Source organism: Dama dama, chromosome 1 (genome assembly GCF_033118175.1).
Source record: "Dama dama isolate Ldn47 chromosome 1, ASM3311817v1, whole genome shotgun sequence".
Classification (NCBI taxonomy): domain Eukaryota; kingdom Metazoa; phylum Chordata; class Mammalia; order Artiodactyla; family Cervidae; genus Dama; species Dama dama.
Genome location: NC_083681.1, coordinates 81452956 through 81475393, shown reverse-complemented (window position 1 = coordinate 81475393; position 22438 = coordinate 81452956). Strand labels below are relative to the sequence as shown.

The 22438-nt window shown below is 57.5% G+C and overlaps 2 protein-coding genes across 7 annotated transcripts; one reads left to right on the top strand and one right to left on the bottom strand.

The window, feature by feature from the left end:
* Positions 1-339: 339 nt before the first annotated feature.
* Positions 340-3574, bottom strand: CLP1 (cleavage factor polyribonucleotide kinase subunit 1). Of its 5 annotated transcripts, none has more exons than XM_061154028.1 (3): positions 3520-3574; positions 2043-2690; positions 340-1420 (listed from the first exon to the last, which is right to left on the bottom strand). In XM_061154028.1, the coding sequence occupies exons 2-3, from the start codon at positions 2646-2648 to the stop codon at positions 749-751; spliced, it is 1278 nt and encodes a 425-aa protein (XP_061010011.1). In that variant the 5' UTR covers positions 2649-2690; positions 3520-3574; the 3' UTR covers positions 340-748. The 5 variants fall into 5 exon arrangements, with proteins under 5 accessions (XP_061010011.1, XP_061010010.1, XP_061010009.1 ...); XM_061154027.1 differs by having other exon boundaries at positions 3238-3538; XM_061154026.1 differs by having other exon boundaries at positions 3449-3536.
* A 4480-nt stretch (positions 3575-8054) lies between these two features.
* YPEL4 (yippee like 4) lies at positions 8055-15000 on the top strand. 2 transcript variants are annotated; one of them, XM_061142154.1, is made up of 5 exons: positions 8055-8172; positions 10406-10730; positions 11160-11203; positions 11533-11641; positions 11973-15000. In XM_061142154.1, the coding sequence occupies exons 2-5, from the start codon at positions 10590-10592 to the stop codon at positions 12060-12062; spliced, it is 384 nt and encodes a 127-aa protein (XP_060998137.1). In that variant the 5' UTR covers positions 8055-8172; positions 10406-10589; the 3' UTR covers positions 12063-15000. The 2 variants fall into 2 exon arrangements, with proteins under 2 accessions (XP_060998137.1, XP_060998127.1); XM_061142144.1 differs by lacking the exon at positions 8055-8172 and adding an exon at positions 9689-9887.
* Positions 15001-22438: the final 7438 nt, after the last annotated feature.

Sequence of the window (22438 nt, the reverse complement as noted above, 5' to 3'; positions counted from 1 at the left end):
TCTGATTCCAATTAAACAGACAACAGGAAAGAGTGCAGAGAGCTGCAGCTGACAGAAAATGAACTGTCTCTGGATAATAGTAAATCTGAACTCTCACCCCAAGTTTACCACCACCTGTTTAGTTCCTCATAGTAAACCCATCACTGACCAACAGATTTAGGATCTATTTACCCAACTGCAGAGGAAAAGGAAACCATCATAAAAATTCACCTGCTTAGCTCACAGGTGGGCTCTTGGCTTTCTTCTCCTCTAGGCATTCAGTAATAAATCATTCCAATAATGTTTCTATAAGGCTTAGGGGAAAAAAAACCAAGCTTTAAAAAATTATACCAACTCCTGTGATATCCAAAAATATTTATTAAAATAGTTTTTTTTCCCCAAGTATGAACTTTATTGGGAGGAGTCCTTCGAATTCACTCTTTCATCCCAAACGAGATAACAAGTAGTATATGCAGAGTATAAAATGGTAATAAATGAGTCCACGTAGTAGCACAGTGAAAGAAAGGGGACTTCTCTGGAACTGAGATCATTCCAAGTGGCACCTTAGGTGACCTAAGAAACTTTTGGTTCACAATTGGAAGAGTTAGGGGATCACCACCTGTTTTTAAGAGGTAGAACATATGCTTTCTGGTAGTCCACCATTTACTGAGCAGCCTGGCCGCAAGAGGGTCTCATACCTCAGCCCGGCTGCCCTTGGTGATGGCCAGAAGGCCGCCAGGCCCCAGGCAGCAAGGCTGCCTGCTGATGTCTACTTAAGATCCATGAACCGGATATCCATGATGAGCAGGAAGTTCTTGGGCAGCGGGCGGGGGGCCGGAGAGAGAACAGTGAACACCTGGTGCTCCAGGTCCACACTGGTCACCACGATGAAGCCGGCCACGCTGGTCTCGGAGAGGTTCTCCTCCGTGCCCTCCGCGGTGCTGACGCTCAGCAGGTGGTGCACCATATCTCGGCCGGGGGTGACAGGCACGAGCTTGAGCTGATTGTCTTCCTGAGACATGCCCAGAGGCAGGCAGGAGTCTGGGATGGTGGGTGCCCCGACTTTGTAGATTTTCACGTCGGAAAATTTGACGTTGAAGGCATGGGGATAGAAACAGCCCCGGAATCCATAGAAATACTCACGGATGCGCTCATCCCGGCACTCCCGCCGGAAGTCCTTGGAGCGCTCCACCACACCCCCCGACTTGGGGAGCAGCACGGTGCGGACGAAGTGAGGCAGGTCCCGCTTCAGCTCATTGTACAGCCGTTCTTGATCCAGAACCACGACTACATCCACCTCAAAGGCTGAGGCTGCGTGGACCAGCGCCTGGTAACCAGAGCCCTTGACCCAGCCACAGGTGTTAATGACACAGCCGCTCACCGAGGCCCTGCGGTTCACTTCACACCTCTGGTTGAACACATCGGCTAAACGAGATGTAATCTGCAGAAGAAAGGGTCCAGGTGAGGGAGAAAAGGCACAAAACGAACCCAGGCTACATGGTCCTTCGTCAGCCTAAGCGGTATCAGGTTCAAGAAAAAGGACATTCCTAATGGTTGCGGTTTTGACCACAAAACATGGATTTAGTTTTCAATTTATGTTGTTTATCCTGTCTCTGGTGTTTCATGTCCCAAGTTGAAATGTAATAAATTACTTAAGAATGAAGTGAAGTGAAGTCGCTCAGTCGTGTCCGACTCTTTGCGACCCCATGGACTACAGCCTACCAGGTTCCTCCGCCCATGGAATTTTCCAGGCAAGAATACTGGAGTGGGTAGCCATTTCCTTCTCCAGGGGATCTTCCCGACCCAGGGATTGAACCCGGGTCTCCCACATTGTAGGCAGACGCTTTACCATCTGAGCCACCAGGGAAGAATAGGACCTACTTAAGAATAGGTCCGTAGAAACGATTTACCATCTGAGGTTGAACTATTTTTGAAACTGTCTTTTCCAAAACCTATCACCATGGAAACGACAGCCACTGAGAGGGGGCAGTGCGTTTTAACTAGCAAACGCCTGCACAGCTTCCAGCCCCCTCCGTCCACCCTGCCTTGCCCCAGCCGCTGACCTTATTATAAAGCTTGATGTTGGTGCCGGGCGTGGTGGAGCCGAAGTGGTACACCAGCGGGGCCTGGATGGAGAAGCCCTCCTCCACGTCCGCCGGCCGCTCAATGTAGAGGGCCCCCATGGTGCCGGGGATGGACACAGAGCCCTGGCCCACATCCAACTCCACGTACGTAGGACGTCGGCCCAAACGCACCGCGTAGTTGAGCAACAGACGGCACACGGTGGACTTGCCCACGTCAGTGGGGCCCACCACCATCACCCGGGGGCCTCGCTCCTCCTCCTTCTCTGCCTGCCTCCTCATCTGCTCCAAGGCCGTATGCGTGTTGAGATAAAGCAACATCGGGGTGTCCTTGGAGACGTAAGCCACCTCGGTGCGGCCACTGAGCTGCAGCGAACAGCCGTGCCAAGTGAAGACAGCCACCTTGGCGCCGGCATCAAAGGTGAACTTCTTGTTTCGGGTCAGCTCTGTGCCGAAGATTTCCGCCATGCCAGCCAGCAGCTCCAACTGAACTGACTGCGACGCCTCCACCTCAAAGCGAAGCTCTGTCTCCCGCTCCAGTTCAAATTTAGTTGTTGGCTTCTTGTCATCATTGGCCTCCTCTCCCATCTTTCCTGTGTGGCTGCTTTGTCTGGAACACCAATATCAGATCTAAACAGAAGTTAGGACTCGGTTGAAAATGCTCCAGAGGATGTTTCTCCTTACTTTGCTTTATTCTTCCCCCTTATCTCTCATCACCACCTGTCCCACTATACATCTGATTATTGTCTGTCCACCCACACTAGAAGGTAAGGGTTGGGCATTTTGGTTTGCTGCTGTAACTCCAGTACCTAAAATAGAGCTTGACAACCAAAAGGCACCTCTGTAAAAACACCGAGTGAATAACTGGCTCAGACGTCGGCGGAAAAAAAAGATACCTATATACTGACAGACTTGATTACAGCACCTTTGTTGCTCCCTTCATCACTGTCACTCTTTCGGGTACTCTAGACTTGAAAAAGCTACAGATGCCAAGTCCCTAACCTGGGGTCAACAAAAAAGGGAGTCAGCCATCTGGAGGCAGAGCAGGGAACACCGAGTTGGCACTCAGAAGTAAACAGCATCAAGGAAACAGCTCAGCGACCACTAACAGTGTCTTTTAAACAAATCACTTAGCTCCTCTAAACCTTCTCCTCCGCTGTCAACTGTAGGCGCTTACCGTTCCCCACACAAAGTGCTGTTCTGGGGACTAACCGGGATGGTCGGAGGGAAAGAAAGAAATTAGTAAACTAGAAAGGAACTCTGAGGCAGAATTATCTCCGATCCAGATCGCAGCTCCAGGTCTAGCATCCGGCCCAGTCTCCCCAGGCACTGAAATCTGCGCAGGCTCTAAGGAGGCGGCGGCTGCGATTCTGAACCTACTACCTCACCTGTACGGCCACGAGTTCAAACCTGCAAACCAAGGAGACAGGACCTAAGCCCAGCACCGACCCGTGCTCACCGAGACCCACGCCGGAAACAAGCGCTTCCGCACTTGCGCAGTGGGGAAGGCGCGTCCGCACGGGGGCCCCTGGGAGATGTAGTTGTACCAGAGCTGTCGCGAGCGCGAGCCCTCGCGCCGCCGCTCGGCCCTCTGGGACTTGTAGTCAAGGATTCCCCCCCCCCCCCCCGACCATGACGTCAAAGGCGGGCGGGGCGGCTGCCGTCATTGTTCGTCAAGCAGCGGGGGAGGGAAGCTGGAGGCGTAGTGGTTACGCCCCCGAGCGCGGCGGGGACAGGCCGGCTGAGAGGACGACGGTCGCTGAGGCGCTGTGGCTGCGGGCTCTCTCCCCGTCGCTCCCGCTCACCTGCGGCCCGGGAAGGAGAAGGGGAAGGGCGGAAATCCGGGAAGGGGGCTCACCATGTAGGCCCCACAGTCGCCTGTAAGCGGGGCGCGGAGCCCTGTGTGGATATGAGGAGACCTAGGGGTGGAGAGAGGGGAGCCAAGCCGCTCATCAGAGACTAACTGGACTGCCATCCCCGTCCTGACACAGTGTTTGACCCCTGGAGAGCATTACAGAGCATTTTACTTAAAGAATAAAAAATAAATTTCTTCCCGTTACTTTGCAAGGCAGTCATTACCCAACAACCTCTCTCCTGTTAAGCGGGGAGCTTTGCTGGGGACTCTTTCCCTCCCCACATCTCTGACGGTTATACAAGGGCAATCATTCACCCCACAAGAAACAGGTTGGGCCACATCTATACGTTCAGACGGTAAAGAATCTCCACAAGGTGGGAGCTGCGGGTTCGATCCCTGGGTCGGAAGATCCCCTGGAGAAAGGAAAGGCTACCCACTCCAGTATTCTGTCCTGGAGAATCCCAAGAACGGAGGAGCCTGGAGGGCTACACTCCACGGGGTCACAAGAGTCGGACACGACTGAGCGACTTCACTTTCACTTCATACACTTCTGATGCGTTTGGACTTGGGAATCTTCTTTGCCACTTGCTTCCCATGTGACTTTGGGCAAATCACAGGCTTAGAGGCAGTTGTTTGTTTTTTTAACTGTAAAATAGGGATAACAATTTATCTTCAAGTTGTTTTGAATCATGAATAGGATAATGCATATAAAGCACTAAACCCAATGCCTGTAACATAGAATGCATCTGATGTGAGCTCTTAAGGTATTATTATAAATTGAGAATGGGGAGCTATAACAAGGCCATCTATTTGTAGTTTACATTTTTCAAAGTCCTTTCAGGTGTCCTCTTTCACAGCCACCTGTAAAGTCAGCTTTATTAAATTTCAGGTGAGAGAGGACACTAAGACAGGTGGAGGGATTTGCGCAAGCTAGTATTCAAACCCAAGATTTTGGAGTTTGAATTCAGTTATTATAACAGCGAACACATAGTACTAGATGCCACATACTGTTCTATGGGCTTTAAGGGTATAAATCCATTTAATCCTCATGAGAATCCTGTGAAGGACATGCTGTAACTGTCATCCCTACTTTAGAGATGAATACAAAAAAAAAAGAGAGAGAGAGATGAATACTTCCTTCAGTGCAGCTCACATGGTTAATCCCGGTGGAAAAGCCTAGGAAGATTTTCTGGGTTGCCTTTTTCCCGCTGGCCCCACCTTAGCCCTCACTTTCTAAGAGTGCCGTCCTCACTTCTCACGGTTCTTTCTTGTATGTGTGTGTGTGTGGCGTGCTGAGACACTTCAGTCCTGTCTGACTCTTTGCAACTCCATGGACTGTAGCCCACCAGGCCCATCTGTCCATGGGATTCTCCAGGCAAGAATACTGCAGTGAGTTGCCATGCCCTCCTTCAGGGGATCTTCCCAACCCAGAGATCGAACCCACATCTCTTATTCCTCCTGCATTGGCAGGCGGGTTCTTTACCACGAGCACCACCTGGAAAGCCCATCTGTCTTGGATGGTTTGCTTTAATTCATTCATTCATTCACGGTGCATGTATTAGTTCTCTAGTGAACTACCAAGTATCCTCTAATTGCCCACCATTCTTCAAAAATCCAGTTCTAGGGCTTCCCTTGTGGCTCAGCTGGTAAAGAATCCGCCTGCAATGTGGGAGACCTGGGTTCAATCCGTGGGTTGGGAAGATGCCCTGGAGAAGGGAACGGCTACCCACTCCAGTATTCTGGCCTAGAGAATTCCATGGACTATATAGTCCATGGGGTAGCAATGAGTCGGACATGACTGAGCGATTTTCACACACACAAAAAAAGAATCCAGTTCTAGTCTTCCATTTGCAAAATTCTCTCTCTGTGAGCTCATCCTCTCCTGTGTACATGCAGTCCACCTCCCAGATCTGTTTCTTTGCCTCCACATTCTCTCCCTTGAGGCAGTTTCTCCCAATTATCTAAAAGTCATCTTTTTTTTTTTTTTCTTTCTTCTATTTCTTTGTTTTCCTTGGCCATGCCACGCACTATGTGGTGGGCAGGATCTTAGTTCCCTAACCAGGGACAGATCCCATGCCCCCTGCCTTGGGAGTGTGGCATTTTAACCGCTGGACTGCCAGGTAAGTCCCAAGGTCATCTTAATTTAGATATTACATAGCCACCTCAAGCTGAATTTAGGGAGAAGAAACCCCTCCCCCTCGTTTAGAGACTGCTCTCCCTTTTGCTTCTTAAACACAGAAAGGGTCAGGGTACCCCGCTGAAACATCTGTGCTTGCCCACACTCTTTCCTCGCTGTCTTTCACCAAGCACTCCTCTCCACCCACCCTCAAATAACCCTCACGTGGCTTTTTCATTCTCCTCTCCAGCTGAATCCGTGATCATCTTCTTCCTGAGGTCATTTAATTTTTTGCTTCTACACTTTCAAGCCTTGCCCTAAAAAACTACTCACCTTCCTTTTTCTCACTTCCTTCTATTTTCCTCAACAAATTCCTCCTCCACTTACATTTCCTTCCTCATCTGCTGTCCAGGTGAGAGCATTTCCCTCTTCTTTCTTTACTCGGTGCTACCTGTCAGTTCCAAACCTCTGGTAACATCACTCAAGATACCCACTTTGTGTTTTCAGAATGTACCTTAAACCGAAGAATCTTCCCTGATGGAAATATTCAGAATTCCTTTTACTTTTTCGTACCCAGCTAGCACTGCCTCCCATTAACCTCTTTTCCCTACCCTAACTTTTCACTCCCCTTGTGAAAAAGTACTTCATTTTCTGAACGTTCACCTCAGTTAGAAATCTAGGTTTTAACCTTAGAGGGTATGTTTGTGTCTGCATACTTTAGCAACTTGCAGAGGGCAAAACTTTATGAGAAATATTTTGGCTCAAATGAAGTATAACTGGAAACTGACAGAAAAATAGCAAGAAAGATGTGAAGTTCTTTGTAAGACACAAATTTGGCATGTGCCTCTTGAGCTATCAGAATTTAAGAGTAAATCCACTCTGGGTTGAGGGGTATTCAAGTTGAGAACACTGTTTTGAAATGCCAGTAACTACTGTTTACTAGCTGCCTATCACGTGCCAGGCATTTTTTTTTTTTTAGATGTTTACATATTATCTCACTTTACTTCACACTCCATGTGGTAAACATTAGCTTCATTTAGCAGATGGAGAAAACAGGGGCACACAGGTTATCAGTAACTGGCCCAGTGCTTCCTGGTAAGTGTATTGGCAGAGCTGGGATTCCAACTCAGGTCTCTTTGAGACCAAAGCCAGACACTTGGACAACGTCTGAAGATGCAACTCAACTGCTGTTTTTTGAGCATCTTCTGTAGGCAAAGCTCTGCGCTTGGCATTGCAGTCCTGGGATGCAGAGAAGAGTTTCCCAGAGGACCTGCCTCAAAGTTTAGAGCCCAGCAGAGAATCTTATGTAACATGGGTGTCTCCGTGCGTGAAGCACAGGTCATTTGGAGGTAGTCAATAAGAGGTTTCTGCCTGTCAGAGGTCATTTTTGGTCTGTGACTCCTTCGAGGGATGTTGGACCGGAGGCTTTGATGCTTGGAAGCGCCTGGTACAAGCCTGGGGGCGTTCCATGCCATCTGTGACGATTAATATGGCTTTCTTTCCCCTGCGTATCAGAGCTGAAATGGGAAATATAGCGTCTTGCCTGTGCGCGCATGGTGGGTCCTGACTCTGCACCCGGCTCTCAGCCTCTCGGTCTTTGGTCCAGCCCTGCCACCCGTACCGCGGACTCCATCCTTGCCCAGCCCTGTCCTCCCCCCAGCTTCTGGCGGTCTCCTTGGCCACGGGGCCCTCCTCCCCAGCACCCCGGCTCCCCTCCGTGCCCGCCCCTGGCTCGGCCCACCCCCCCACCCCGGGCATCTCTGCCCCAGCCCCAGCCCTCGACGCCTGCCCGCTGCCTGCCTCCCAGCCCGCCTCCTGTGTCTCCCAGCCCCGCTCTGACGTGGGAGGTGAGGGGGGTGGGGGCCCGGATGACTCACAGTGTTATGATGCAGTCCCACAACACACAGCTACATTCACCCACAGACCGGGGTACCGGCGGGAGGCCGCCTCTGGCCGCCCCCCCGCCCCCCGCAGCTGGGCCAGCTTGGCAGCCCGGGTCTGGAGCCCCTCACCACCACCCTCCCCGCCCCCCGCCCCCAGCCCCTTCCCCACTGAAGGAGCGGAAGGAGCCGCGAAGAGAGCGCAGAGAGATTGAGAGAGAGAGGGGGAGATAGACGGAGATCTCTGGAGCCGGCCTCAAGGTGAGGGGGCAGCCTTTCTCCAAGCGCACCTTTCCCCTCTGTGCGTCTCCCCCTCGGGCTGCGCGTGGCTTCCCCCCCTCGCCAAAGCATTCTCCATCCACCCTTTGTCCTCCCTTCCCCCTCCCCGCCTCATCCCTCTGTGAGCTCTTCCTGGCAACTTTGGCCGCAGCCTCAGGCACCCCTGTTTGATCAAGCAGCCCTGTTTATATTGTTTGGCCGCTGGGGTGCGACCCCCCCCCCCCCCCGCAAGCCCGCCCCGGGAACCTGCTGCGCGGCTCATCATTGGGACGATACCGTACCGAGAATGCCAGCCCTTGGGGGGGGGGGCGGCCCGCGGCCTCCCAGCAGATGCGAGCATCCATTGTGAGCAGGTGTCCCCCTCCCTCTTTGCCTTTTCCTGTTTTTCCCCGTAAGAGGCACGGGATTCGCACCTGGCTCCGCCAGCCTCCGCCTCTGCCGTCAGCGCCGCTTGCTCAGCAACCCCTCCCTCCCCCCGCCTCCCACGGTCCAGCCGCGGCTCACTCTGGGGGCCGTCCGCACCCCGGCGCGCTTCTGCCCCCGTCATTGGCTCCCCTTGCTTCTCCCGGTCATCTGAGATGGGGGGAGAAGTGACCCCGACGCCCCCTGCCCCCGTCCCCCGAGAGGGGCTGTCTGTGCAGCCTCCCTTGGGCGGGATGGGGAAGCAGGGGAGACAGGCGGGGTTAGGCTGGGGGGGGTCCTGCCCCCCTCCCCGAGCTCCGGGAAGGTGGGGGGGCGCTCCAGGTGGAGCTCGCCGCCGGGAACTCACTGGCGGGCAAAGTTGAAAGCAGACGTGTCCAGCGGAGGCTGGACGGTGCTCTGCTGGTGAGGACCCCAATGTCACCCTGAACTCAGCCCAGGGTGCTCTTTCTGAGTCCCCCCAGGGGCCGAGGACCTGAAACGGCCCATGCCCTCTGCCGGGAGGCTTTGCAGAGAGCCCACCTGGCGGCCCCAGGCAATGCTGGCATAGCTGGGGTGCTGGTGGCCCCCGCGGAGGGCAAGACGGAGCCTGTGCGCCCCGGCTCCTCTGCCTACTGTTGCCAGAGCACCCGGCTGGCATCCCCGAAGCAGACCGGGGCTAAGCCACCCAGAGCCGGCCTGCAGGCCCCACCAAGGAGCGGGCCGAGGCTCCCTGGCTTATCAGGACCGGCAGAGGACACCTCCCGCCATATCCCTGCCTCCAGCACCCGCGGCCACTCCGGGGCTGAAGCCTGCGAATCCTCCTCAAGATTCTTAATCAGAACCAGGCAATTCTTTTTATCTCGCGTCACCCACTGAGTCCCAGGCCCTGGGAGGAGGGGGAAGAAACACCCTGCGCCTTGTGCCCGCAAAGCTCGGGGCTTTGACGCTGCCCATCACGAGACACCGCGCCCGCCCCGCAAACACGGCCCGGGACCGCCGGCCTGCCGACACCGGCCCTACTTGCCATTGGCCCCAGCGGTCAGACGCGCCCAAAGGGAAGATCGTTTCTCTCCTAGGCTGGGTGCTTCGCTCAGAGCCAAGGCAACCATCCTAGAGGGCAGTAGAGAGAGACAGAGGCGCTCAGAGGCTGAGAAGACAAGCCCAGTGATGCTCCCGGGCCAGAATGAGCGGACCCAAGAGCAGGACCGGGCAGCAGCCCCGTCCGAGGCCTTTGGTGCCACAGGAACGTTCATCAGGCTCTGGAGCCCCGCCGCCCGAGAGGACCGGCGCGGAGGGTGCGTGTCTGTACCTGCCCGCGCGCCTTCCCTTTCTCATCACGCTCCTCCCACCCACACCAATCGTGTGCTGGGGCCAGTTACCTTGCAAACCGAGGTCACGGAAGGAAGGACCGGCGGGCACCCCCAGCTTTTTCAAGGCTTTGAGCCCCCGAGACACAAAGCCTGGCAGCGCACGTGGGATGCATCCTCACAAAAGCACGGAAAAGCGAGGGAGGAAGGAGCATTTGACAGTGACGCGGCTCCCATGGCAGCGGGCCGCTCCCGGTGGAAAATGGTGGAGGCCGGCTCTGGCCCCAGGAGGGCGAGACACCGCCTCTCGGACTGAGGCCCCCATCCGCTGCGGGGCCAGCCCGAGCAGACGGTCAGCCCGGGTGGCAGTCGCAGTGTGAGCGCGCGCGGAGCGGGGCTGCCGCGGACGGGTGAAGCAGGAGTGGAAGTGATCGCAGGCGCCCTGCTCCTCCGCGCCCCCGGCATGGGCTCCCCGGCCCTGCTGGTGACGCTCCCCTCCTTCCCAGGTGACCTCCATTTCTGCCTGGCTCACGTCTGGGGGGGCCCTGGCCCGGCAGCCCCCCCGCACCGCTCCCGCCCTGAAACACGGCTCTAGCCAACCTGCTCCGCTGCTTCACCTGCGACCGTCTGTGCGGGGGCTGCACGGCGCCCGCGCCCCCCGCCCGCCAGGGCATCGTCCTCCAGCCCGTCATGCCCAGCTGCGACCCTGGCCCGGCCCCCGCCTGCCTCCCCGCCAAGACCTTCCGCAGCTACCTGCCTCGCTGCCACCGCACCTACAGCTGCGTCCACTGCCGCGCACACCTGGCCAAACACGACGAGCTCATCTCCAAGGTAACGCCCTTCCATCCCCCCGCCCCCGCTGCTAAGTCGCTTCAGTCAAGTCCGACTCTGTCCGACCCCATAGACCGCAGCCCACCAGGCTCCCCTCGTCCCTGCAATTCTCCAGGCAAGAATACTGGAGTGGGTTGCCATTTCCTTCTCCAATGCATTAAAGTGAAAAGTGAAAATGAAGTCGCTCAGTCATGTCTGACTCTTAGCGACCCCATGGACCGCAGCCTACCAGGCTCCTCCATCCATGGGATTTTCCAGGCAAGAGTACTGGAGTGGGGTGCCATTGCCTTCAGGCTCCTCCAAACATCACCCAGGGGTGAGGTCAGGAGGCCTGGCCTCCCTCCTCCATGCCCCCGCGGGGGATTCAGGGAGCGCGTGACCCCGGGGTCAAGGGCTCCCGCAGTCACCATCCGCCCTGTGTCTCCGCAGTCCTTCCAGGGGAGCCATGGCCGAGCCTACCTGTTTAACTCCGTGTGAGTCTACCCTCTGCCTTGTGCGCGTGTGCCGGTGTGGGTGAGGAGCTTTCCTCTCTGGAGAGAGGGGTTGAGCCGCCCGAAGGGGGTGCCTTGCGCCCTCTGGCTTTGCCTCTCCTTTGGCAGAAGCCCGGTCTGCCGCTCTTTGGTGGGGAGTCCGGGAGAACTGGGGCGCCAGGCGCTAGACACCAAGGGGTGGGGTGCTGGAGGCAGGGCTCTCAGCTGGGTGGTCGCGCGCTCTCCAGATGCTGGGCCCTCTGGGCTGTTTGGGGGTGCGCTGATGGAGTGACACCCCCCGCCCCGTGTGCTGGGTCCTTCCCGTCTCCCAGGGTCAACGTGGGGTGCGGGCCAGCTGAACAGCGCCTCCTGCTCACCGGGCTGCACTCGGTAGCTGATATTTTCTGCGAGAGCTGCAAAACCACCCTGGGCTGGAAATATGTAAGTCCGGGGGCAGGGGAGCCCCCCGAGGCGGGGGGGGGGGCCCTGAGGCGGGGGGGCACCCCCTGAGGCGGCGGGGGCCCTGAGGCGGGGTGGCACCCCGAGGCGGGTGGAGCCTCCCGAGGCGGGGGGGCACCCCCTGAGGCGGGGGGGCCCCTGATGCGGGGGGGTTCTCCGTGCCCCCCACCAGGCCCTAGTGGCCACCCGTCGGGTGTCTGCCTGACCCAGAGGGAGGAGGGAGCTAGGAGTAGGGGGACCGGCTGGGGGGCGGGCTTAGGCCGGCGGCTGTAGGCGGCCCGCCGGCCCACACTGCCCGCCTCCCCTCCGCCAGGAGCAGGCTTTTGAGACGAGCCAGAAGTACAAGGAGGGGAAGTACATCATTGAGATGTCGCACATGGTGAAGGACAACGGCTGGGACTGAGGGTTTCCGGCGGCCTCTGCCCTCCCGACGCATGCCCCACGCTCCCACACCTGCCCCCGCCCGGCCGCGCGTCCACACCAGCATGAGTACTGCCCCACCCCTGGGGGGGACCCTGCTCCCGCCGCCCCTCCCCCCGCCGCCCCCCCATCATGCCCAGGCCCCTCTGGAATGGGGGTCGGGGGTACCCCAGGGGTGCTGAAGGCTCAGGCGTGGGCAGCAGTCAGGGAGAGACAGAAACGGGGGGGGGGGGGAAACGGATGGCCGTGGGGCCTTGTCGCCCCAAGGTCCAGAAAACCGAGGGGCTGGCGGGGCGGAGACGCAGGCAGAGAGGACCCCCGGGAGGAAGCCGTGTTTGCTCCACTTCTGCGAGCGAACAGAGGACCAACCTCGAGTCCTGGCGCTGGGAGATCCTAGGCCACAGAATAGCAGGTGAGAAGAGGCTCAAGGTGGAGTGAAATGCTGACCTCATACGCCGGAGGTACAGGAGTCTCTTAAGGGTGACGTTTCCCACTCCCCATTTGCAGGAGCCAGGATTCGTGGCGGGGGTGGGGGGGACGCGGAAGAAAAAAAAAATCCCGAGTCCCAGGCCCTGGGAGACCATCAAAGCATCCCAGGGGTTTGCATTTCACTCCACTTGGTAGTTTACTTGGCACTGAAGAGGCACTTTCGAGTATCTGACCTTTGCCATGGGGTGGGGTGGGGGGAGGTGCCCCCAGGAACAGCCCGCACCCCCGGCTGGCAGTCTCCAGAGCGAGCAGGGTTGGTGGGCATCCTCCGAGGCCGGGCTACTGCTCCTTGGGACCCAGGCCCTGGGAGGGAAGGTGGGGGATCAGTGCCACGAGGCTAGGCGTCCTCGCGGCTGCCACCAGCGAACGAAACTTTTGTATGATACATAAAGTGTTTGGGTCTATTTTTAATAAAAAGGGGAAAGCAACATGTGAGGCAGTCGGTCCTCTGACTTTTCTTGGCAGGCACCACAGACCGTCCCCTGCACACCCCCGTCCCAGGCCTGCCCCTTCAGCTGCTGTTTAGTAGCTAAGCTGACTCTTTTGCAATGCCGTGGACTACAGCCCGCCAGGCTACTCTGTCCATGGGATTCTCCAGGCAAGAATACTGGAGTGGGTTGGCATTTCCTTCTCCAGGGGATCTTCCGGACCCAGGGATCAAACCCAGGTCTCCTGCATTGCAGGCAGATTCTTTACCACCTCAGCCACCAGAGAAACCCGCCCTTTTACCCCTAGGGGGCAGCAATTGCTCTGTCTATGGCAAGACACCAGGGGATGGCGATTCAGGTGAGGTTTTGCTTCTGAGATGGTTGTTTTGGTTTTTTTTTTTTTGAGTGAGATTCCAGCAGGAGCATCCTTAACAGCTTCTTTCTTTTGGAGCTCTTGGCAAGGAATCCACTTTTGCCTGGTTTGAAGAGATTCATTCCAGAACAAGAGCTTTCTTAGGTCCCATTGCCTTTCAGCCTGGTTCTGGAATCTTTTGGTCAGCTCACGGCCGCTCTTAAAGTGAAAAGGAAAATCGATCAGCCAAGGTGCTGCCCTGGCAGCAGATACAAACTGGAACAAAATAGCTCAACACTGCAGCATCAATGCAACCATGTGACCCAAGTGCAATTGTTGGCAGTGCTGTGAAATTCTTATTGTTGCGGGGTCACCGACAACTGCAGGGAGGATTGGATGAATCATAAAAATCTTTTTTTTGGTAAGCTAGCTTGTTATTTCCACATTCATTCATTGGTACTGTAAATGTTTGTAAGAGCACGTCTCCCTTGCCAGGCCTTGTTTAGCACTGGCAAAGCAGTGGAGAAGAAGGCAGTCGGGGCCTGACTTCATGGAGCTTCCTGTCTAGTGCAGCAGGAGGACAGACAAGAAGCAGGGAATTCCAGGAGAAGGTGATGGGGGAGTAAGCGCAGGGCTCGTGGTAGAGGCTTCAGCTAGATTTGAGGAAAGAAGCCTTTGCAGAAGTGATGACTTTGAAAGGCCTTGAAAGCTCGGAGGTTGGGTGAGCAGAAAGGAAGAGTAAGCGGAGGGGGATAGTTCAGGCTGAGAGAACCGTGTCAGGTGGCTCAAGTTTAGTTAATGTGAAGAGGAAATAAAAGTTTCTTTCCTAAACTGGAGCACAGATACGAGTGGATGAGAGGTGAGCCAGCCCGGGAAAGACAGGCTGGGGCCATGAAACGCTCAAGGATTCCATCCCAAGGGCACTGAGTCAACACTGAAAATGTCTTGTCCTTTAACAAGTGGACTCGCATCACCAAATGGCTTTTTTGTGCCCCAAAAGAGGCTCAAGTAGAAACGCTAAGAATGAAAAAAAAAAACAGACTTAAAGCTAACTGGAGTCTCAGATACTATTGTCAACATTAGAATGAAGAGGCTGTTTGGGCAGAAGAGCTTCTAGCACACAGGTGTTAGAAGGCAAATCAAGCCCTGAAGGAATGATGCCCAGCACCCCCATCTGAGGGGCCTCAGGGTTCGTCCCAGCACCCCAATCTGGGAGGCCTCAGGGTGGTCCGTCCCAGCCTGCCTGGTGATGCCCAGAGCCTTCTCTCAGGTTCCAGCAAGGGACCCAGAAACCCTGTCCTTCTCAATCCCACTTCTTGCACCAGAGTTTAGGAAGGCTTGTCCTTGAAAATTTCTGACCTTGAACATCAGGCACAAACTAGCTGCCTTCTTAAAGCTCCCCAAATCTGCGTCTCTCTTAATTTACTTATGAAGCCAACTAGGACCTGTGGGAAACAGGAAAGTAAAACAGCGCCCACGGCTCTCAGTTCTTTGTAATCTCTCCTGGAAGAATTATTCTGCGAGTTGGGTTCAAGGGATCCTATGCAATCTTTGCGATCAGGCCATGGGGCAGGACCATCCAAACTTTGGATGATCAGACAGGTGTCAAGTACCCTGTGACCAAGAAGGGTAGGTGGAGAGAAGGTCTCCTTTTTGTGCTTGAGAGCCAGGGAAGGAGCTGCAGGCATGCAATGCCAGGGGCACCCCGGTCCCTGACCCCGGGGTGCAGTCCTTCCCGGTTAGCCTTTTTTCCTTGCCTGTGCACCCCCCCCCCTTTTTCTCATGGAGGGCTACCCTAGACCTAACAGTGACTCAATCTTCTCCACCCAGCCTCCAATCAAAAGCTGAGTCTGGGAACCCCGAAGCCAACCAGCCACTCACTCCTTTCCTCCTTAAAGCCTTGAACCTTTGGAAGACACTCTTCTACAACCAGCAGGTGGCACCAAAAACCCTCTACCCCTCAGCTCCAACAACCTTCCTCAACCCTCTCCAAGACTGGTGAGCTGTGATTTAGGACAGGATTAGATCTAGGCTCTGAAGTGCTAAGCACTGTCAAACTCTGGCCATGCTGCTTAAGTCTCTCCTGACTCAGTTTTTCCATCTGTAAAATGGGGCTGTTACTTTTCGGACCCGAGGGCCCACCATGATGCATTTGGTGTCTGGCACATGGACTGCACGTGGAAGTGTGAGCTATTCCTCTGATTTACTCGGGGGCGGCCTTGTAAATTCCCGCCAGGGTGGCTGAGGGGCGCCCAGGCAGGAGAGGAAGGTCGATGCCCGGGAGGCAGCCGGCGCGGGTAGCGCTGCGCGGCCGATGCCCTTTTAACATTGCACTGCTAGTGGCAGGTGCAGACAGTAGCACAATGTGAAAAGAGCTCCGGCCCGCAGCAGAGGGGCGCGGCCCCCTCCCTGGCCCCTGGGCTCTCCCCGCTTCCTGCCTTCAGCCAGCTCCCCTCCTTTCTCTAGTGCCCCTTCTGGTTTTCCTCCACTCCTCCTCCTGTCTTCTTCCTCATCTCCTTCCTAACATGGAGACCACCTTTCCTGGAGGTTTCAGGGCAGGGGGAACAGAGTCCAGTGAAGCAGCCTAGCATTCCGTCTTCACCGGAAGATGACTGGGAGACACCCCCGCCCCCAAATCCGGAGGTGACGTCAAGCCGGGTTTACCTGGATGTGTAGTTCTTGTCAGCTTCCCTCCAGAGAGGAGCTGGCTGGCCCAGACCACAGAGCTTTCTCCCCGCTCTAAAGCTCTCTCTCCTTTTTAGTTTAGATAAAAGGAAGGTCTAGGCCTTCACGGGACAGTCTCGGATGAGGGAGAACAGGCCACACAGAGAGACCCCCAGGCCTGCAGGCGGAAGCTGTGGGTCAAGTCCCGCCTAAGCAGCTCCTCTCTGAGGCCTTCAAAATCCACTGAGTGGATTCAGCGTTGAGCAAAACGGTGCGGCTCATTCCCTCGCCATTAGAGACAGGCTTGCCTTGGCAGTGGGGTCAAAATCTGTTTCCTGTTTATCCAGGGACTCCGGTTCGGGGGTTTTTCAAGCTCACCGGCATCTTCAGACGTCCCCATCCTACCAGGTCTAAAGGGCTTACAGCCCCGACCTGAGACCGACCAAAAGTTCAGAGTTCGGCAGAGGTGTGGGGTGGCAGGCTCCTGGCTAGCCCAGGGGGGTCGGGGGCTGCGGGGGAATTCCGGGGTGCCCCCATCAGAAAGGCCTCTGGGGGATGCCCTGTGCCCTCTCCGCTGGGAGCTCTTACGGGGGGGGGGGGGGGTCCCCTCCCACTAGATCAGGAAGCAGGAGAGTCTGTCCCCCTGCCTTTCCAGGCAGTCTGTTCCTGTAATCAGGGCCCCAGGCCCACAGTTCTAATGGACGTAGATCCAGGCCCGCGAGGGTCGGTCACCAGCCTCTGCTTTTGGGTTGAGCAAAGCCGTCCCGGTGGGGAACCGGATCGTGTCAACAAGGGGCCGAGGGGCCAGGAGGACGGGCCAGCCAGCTTCCTGGAGGCCGGGGGGAGATGCCCCCCAGGGGGCCCAGATCGCACCCGGGTGGGGGGCGGGGCCGGACTCCGCGGCTCTCACGGCCCCTCCCCCCAGAGCCGGCCCCGCGCTCGGGCCGCCGGCGGGGCCCTCCCCCGCCCCCGGCCCGGGAGCCGCCCCCCGGCTCCCGGCGGAGGCGGGCGTGGAGGCCGAGGAGGAAACGGGGGAGGGGCGGCTCAAGTTCCCCGCGCCCCCCTCCTCACCGGCCACCATCTTCCGGCCCCGGCCCCCCAGAGCAGCGGGGGATGGGGCCCGGCCCGCGGCAGGGAGAGAAAGGGCAGGTGGAGGGTCGGCGGGAGCGGCGGGGCAGGCCGGGCCCGCGGCCATGGCGACCGGAGGGGCAGCCCGGATGGTCCCGGGAACGGGGCGCGGGGGGCGGGGGGCGCGCCCTCCTTCCACACCCAGCTCTGTGCGCCCCCCCCTCCCCGCCCCCGGGACACACACACCTGAGGCTGGACCACACACGGGCGCGCGCGCACACACACTCCAGCCACACTTGCTGCAAGGCTCAGCTTACTACACACTTACCCAGACGGCGTGCGTGGGGGGGAGCCCGCAGCTGGCGCTCACAGCCACCCCTCCAGGCCCCGCAACTCTTAAGGCAGGGGCGGGCCTCACCCCCGCGCGCAGCCCCCCGGCTCGTCCCACAACTTCTCCCGACGCAAAACTCCGCGCTGGCTTTAGCCCTGCGGCCCCTGCGTTCCCCCCTCAACGCCCCCGCCAAGTCCCCTGTGCCCCACACCCCCTGCACACACACACACACACACACACCCTGCGCGCGCGCGCACACACACCCCTGCGCGCGCACACACAGAGACACACACACACCCTGCGCGCGCGCGCACACACACACCCTGCACACAGACACACACACACACGCACGCCCGGGCACACACAGATGGCCCAGCGGAGCCCCCCCCCGCCCCGGCCCCACCACACCCCCACTGGAAAGGCGCAAGGAGCCACCCAGCCCGACACGCCTGCTGCTTCCCCGTTCAGTTGCGGCGAAAGAAGAAACCAGAAGAGATGCCCGCGCGCGAGGAGACCGCGGGGGGAGAGAAGACGGAGGAGGGGCCCGGCCCGCCCCCGGCCCTCCCCGAGAGGATGCGCCCCCCCGTCCGCGGCGCTGGCCCTCGGGGCGCCCCGATACCTACACGCCGCGCCTCCTTCCGCTCCTCGGCCCGCCACCTCCCTCTTCCCGGGCCCTTTCTCTGCCCTCCCCGCCCCGGCTTCGCCCCCCGCGCCCCCACCGCCCCCCGCCCCCCGCCAGCCGCCCTCCCGGGCCGGGCTCGGGCCCCGCGGCGGCAGCGGCCGAGGCGGAGGCGGGGGGCGCCGGGCGGAGCGCCCGCGCCGGGCCCCCCGCGCCCCCTTCTCCTTCCACACTCCCTGCCGTCCATCTTGAATACTTGGGATTCTTGAATGGAGTGAGCAGGATCCGCTGCCCCAGGCTCCCATTGGCTGCGGGTTCACCCTTTTGAAACGAGATCCTCCCGCCCATTGGCTGCCGGGCTCCCCTCTTCGCCCCCAACCCCCATCCCCCGCGCCCCCCCACGGCCGGCGAGGTCGGGGCGCTCCCAGGCGCCCCCTCCGCGGGCCTCCCCCCACACTCCACGCGCAGCCCCCCACCCCGGGAGGTCGGCCTCCCGGCTCGTTCCATCACGCCCCCCATCCGGCGGCAGGTGAGGGGCGGCCCCGGTTCCCGCCAAACGCGGCTCCCGAAGCCGAGCTCGCGGATGCCCCTGGTGCCGGAGTCGGAGACCCTAGGAGACGCGAGAGGTGCGATTTCCTGCCCGCCTCCCGACGCCCCTTGAGCTGAAGTCCCTTTCCAACTGGGACCCTCCTGGCCGTTCAGCCTCAGCACAGGCGATCGGAGCAGCGCTGCTGAAGCAGCCAGCCCCCTGGGCTGGGCAGGAAGAGGGCAGCTCCGGAAAGATCTGGGCCCTTGTGAGCTGCCTCAGCCCCTGGTTGCCGCGGGGCAGGTCTGACCCTACCAGGAATGTGCAGCATCTGGAGCGCTGCTCCTCACACAGATCCCCCGGGACCAGCCCGCCCAGCCCCGCCGGGCCCAGTACTGGGCCCACTCGGAGCTGGGAACCCAGACAGGCGCGGGAGCCGGGCAGAGAGCCAGGCCTGGACGTGGGGGTCCCGTTATTCTGGGCCCTGGTTTGCCCTAACATGCTTCACGAGGTCACGGGCTCCTCTCTGGGCTTGTTTCCTGATTTACAAAAGTTTGATCCAGAGCTTCCTATAGAAGTTTCTATGTGAGGATGGAAATGATCTCTACTGTACCACCCAGTGTGGTGACCACTAGCCACCTGCAGTTACTGGCCCTTTGCAATTGGCTACTATGACTGTTGTTCAGTCGCTCAGCCGAGTCCGACTCGCTGCGACCCCATGGACTGCAGCACACCGGGCTTCCCTGTCCATCACCGACTCCCGGTGCTCACTCAAACTCATGTCCATCCAACCGTCTCCTCCTCTGTCACCCCCTCCTCCTCGTTCCCTCAATCTTTCCCAGCTTCAGGGTCTTTTCCAAGACTATGACTGAGGAAATGAGGTTCTGATAATATCGCATTTTAATCACTTCTAATAGCCACATCTAACCAGTGACACCAGTTTGGACACTGCAGGTCCAGAGTGCCGGTGTTCCTGCTGGTGAAGAGCATTCTAGGACTCTTGCTTCGCAGAAAGTCTTTTCTCCTTGTCCCTAGGTGCAAAGTCCTCCAGATCCAATGTGCGTCAGTGTCCAGAAAGTGAGGCCACCTCGGTCAGGAATGCTTTCCTTACCACTGTCGGATTGTCGACCTGCTCTATGGGAGCTGAGATTACACACACCCACGGCGGGGAAGGTTAGGGGTAGTAGAGGATTTGCAAGTTTGCCCAACCTTCATGTTTTCCCAAGCTTAAACACCAAGATGTTGACCGGAGTTAGGGTGGGGGATGTCCTTGGCTGAAGCTTCCCTGGTAGCTCAGCGGGTAAAGAATCCGCTTCCAATGCAGGAGACCAGGGGTTGGATCCGTGGGTTGGGAAGATCCCCTGGAGAAGGAAATGGCAACCCACTGCAGTACTCTTGCCTGGAAAATCCCATGGACGGAGGAGCCTGGCGGGCTACAGTCCATAGGGTTGAAAGACTTGGACACGACTGAGCGACTAAACCACCAAATCACCAAGGGCGCACAGTACTTGGTACATTTTTTCTGAGCTTTACAAGGCGTGTGGGATCTTACTTCCCGGACCAGGGATTGAGCCCATGTCCCCTGCAGTGGAAGCATGATGTCTTAATCACTGGACCGGGAGGGACGTCCTCTTCAGAGCTTTTGTGAGCCTGCCACCCCACCCCCCTGCTGCCACACACACTATTAAGTTTATTCAATAAATGCACTTCTCTGACCCAGGACATAAAGGACCTGGGGTAGAATTCCCCCAACCTGGCTGATACTGAAGGACAGCCAGCTCCATGGGAGAGGCTGAGCTCCCGGGTCTGCCAGGGTGATGAGAACATGGGCCGCTCAGAGTATGTGTCCTAAATCAGGGTGGTTCAGAGAGCCCAGTGTGCACCACCCCCAGCATGAGGAGCAGGAGCCGTGAGGCAGAAGACTGACTCTGGGCTTATCCTCGGGTTGACCAGGAGGCCGAGTCAGCAAGCAGCTGTGGCTCCTGCAGGTGGAGTGGACCAGGGTGTGGGTGTCCAGAACTCTGGTGGTTATAGGCAAGGACTGGTGCATACAGGGCCCTAAGCCAGCGGAGAGAGCGGAGCCACAGGGGCTGCTAAAAGGGGCTGTAGCACCTGCTCGAGCTGGAACGGTATTTGTCCTCTTGGAGGGCATCTGGCCGGGCAATGTGCTGTGGGTAAGGGGACGACCCAGAGCTGCCTGGGGAACGGCTTCTGTGCTCAACACTGCGTTATTATAGGTGAAAACTGCTAAAAGACTGCTCCGGGGACAGGAGTTCAGAGGAGGCAAGGATGGCTCCCAGTGGGGAAGGGAATCTAAGAAGGCTTCCTGGAGGAAGTAACATCTAAGACTTGAAGACGAGAGAAGATTTAAAGGAAAAAAGACGAGGATTTCCCTTGTGGTCCAGTGGCTAAGACTCCATGCTTCCAACGCAGGGGGCCCCGGCTCGATCCCTGATCAGGGAACTAGAGCCCGTGTGCCTAAGGGTTTTCAGGCCATGGCTAAAGATCTTGTGTGTTTCACCGAACATCAAAGGTCCCGCCTGTCACATCTAAGGCTGGCACAGCTTAATTAGTTATTAAACAGAAGACAAGAAGATGAGAGGAAGGAAGACCAGGAAATGGCAAGAAGAGGCAGCAACACAAAGTCTGGAAGGTGGGGAAGCGGTGATCTGTGCTTAGAATGGGTTGTCAATTCCGTGGGAACCCAGGATGTAGGAAGGAGAATGGCCAGGATGGAAAGTCAGGCCAAGACAGGTGGTGGCAGCCTTGGACACTTCCCACTGGGCCTGGCTCTGCTCCAGTGACATCATGTTTCTTTCTTTTTTTCTTTCTTTTTTGACATCATTTTTCCTGAAGATGCCCTAACCCTTTTCCCTGCTGAAGTGATGCTTCTCAGCAGTTCATCAGGCTCCCAGCGCCTCCACCCTCAGCCTTCTGCAGCTTCTACCTTCGTCTGCAGGCCCCCGTTTGCATTCCACCAACCTCCTTCCCAGGGCAGAATAGCCCCTGGTTCCCCTCTAGGGAATGGACCCTCCTCAGTCTGCCTCGGCTCCGTGTCCAGCCTCTGGATCCCCTGGGCCGGGAATGAGCCGCACAAAGGTCCTTTCTCACTCCTGTCTGTGCTCAGCCCATCAGTCAGGCCCTCCAGGCTCCTCTGTCCATGGAATTTTCCAGGCAAGAATCCTGGAATGGGCTGCCATGTCCTTTTTCACTTATCACGTTTTAAACTCTATTCCATCTTGGGAGTTTAAAATGGAGGCCAGGAGACTTACCTGGTGGTCCAGTGGTTAAGACTCCACACCTCCACTGCAGGGGGTGCAGGTTCGATCCCTGGTTGAGGAACTAAGATCCCCCATGCTGCTTATCTGGGGTTGGGGTGGGAAACGAGGGCCAGGAGCAGATAGACATGGTCTGACATGTTATCAGTGCAATTCAGTCGCTCAGTCGTTTCCGACTCTGAGACCCCGTGGACTGCAGCACACCAGGCCTCCCTGTCCATCTCCAACTCCCTAAGTTTACTCAAACTCATGTCCATTGAGTTGGTGATGCCATCCAACCATCTCATCCTCTGTCGTCCCCTTCTCCTCCTGCCCTCAAACTTTCCCAGCATGAGGGTCTTTTCCAGTGAGTCAGCTTTTCACATCAGGTGGCCAAAGTATTGGAGTTTCAGCTTCAGCATCAGTCCTTCCAATGAACACCCAGGACTGACGTCCTTTAGGATGGACTGGTTGGATCTCCTTGCAGTCCAAGGGACTCTCAAGAGTCTTCTCCAACACCACAGTTCAAAAGCATCAATTCTTCGGCGCTCAGCTTTTTGATAGTCCAACTCTTAAATCCTAACTTGTTATAGGAGTGTAAAAAAAAAAGGTACCAGGAGCTATT

Coding starts and splice junctions, on each gene's coding strand:
- CLP1 (XM_061154028.1), bottom strand. CDS start 2,648: ATGGGAGAGGAGGCCAATGATGACAAGAAGCCAACAACTAAATTTGAA. Junction 1,421..2,042: donor ACATCAAGCTTTATAATAAG/GTCAGCGGCTGG, acceptor TTTCTTCTGCAG/ATTACATCTCGTTTAGCCGA.
- YPEL4 (XM_061142154.1), top strand. CDS start 10,590: ATGCCCAGCTGCGACCCTGGCCCGGCCCCCGCCTGCCTCCCCGCCAAG. Junction 10,731..11,159: donor ACGACGAGCTCATCTCCAAG/GTAACGCCCTTC, acceptor GTGTCTCCGCAG/TCCTTCCAGGGGAGCCATGG. Junction 11,204..11,532: donor GCCTACCTGTTTAACTCCGT/GTGAGTCTACCC, acceptor CCCGTCTCCCAG/GGTCAACGTGGGGTGCGGGC.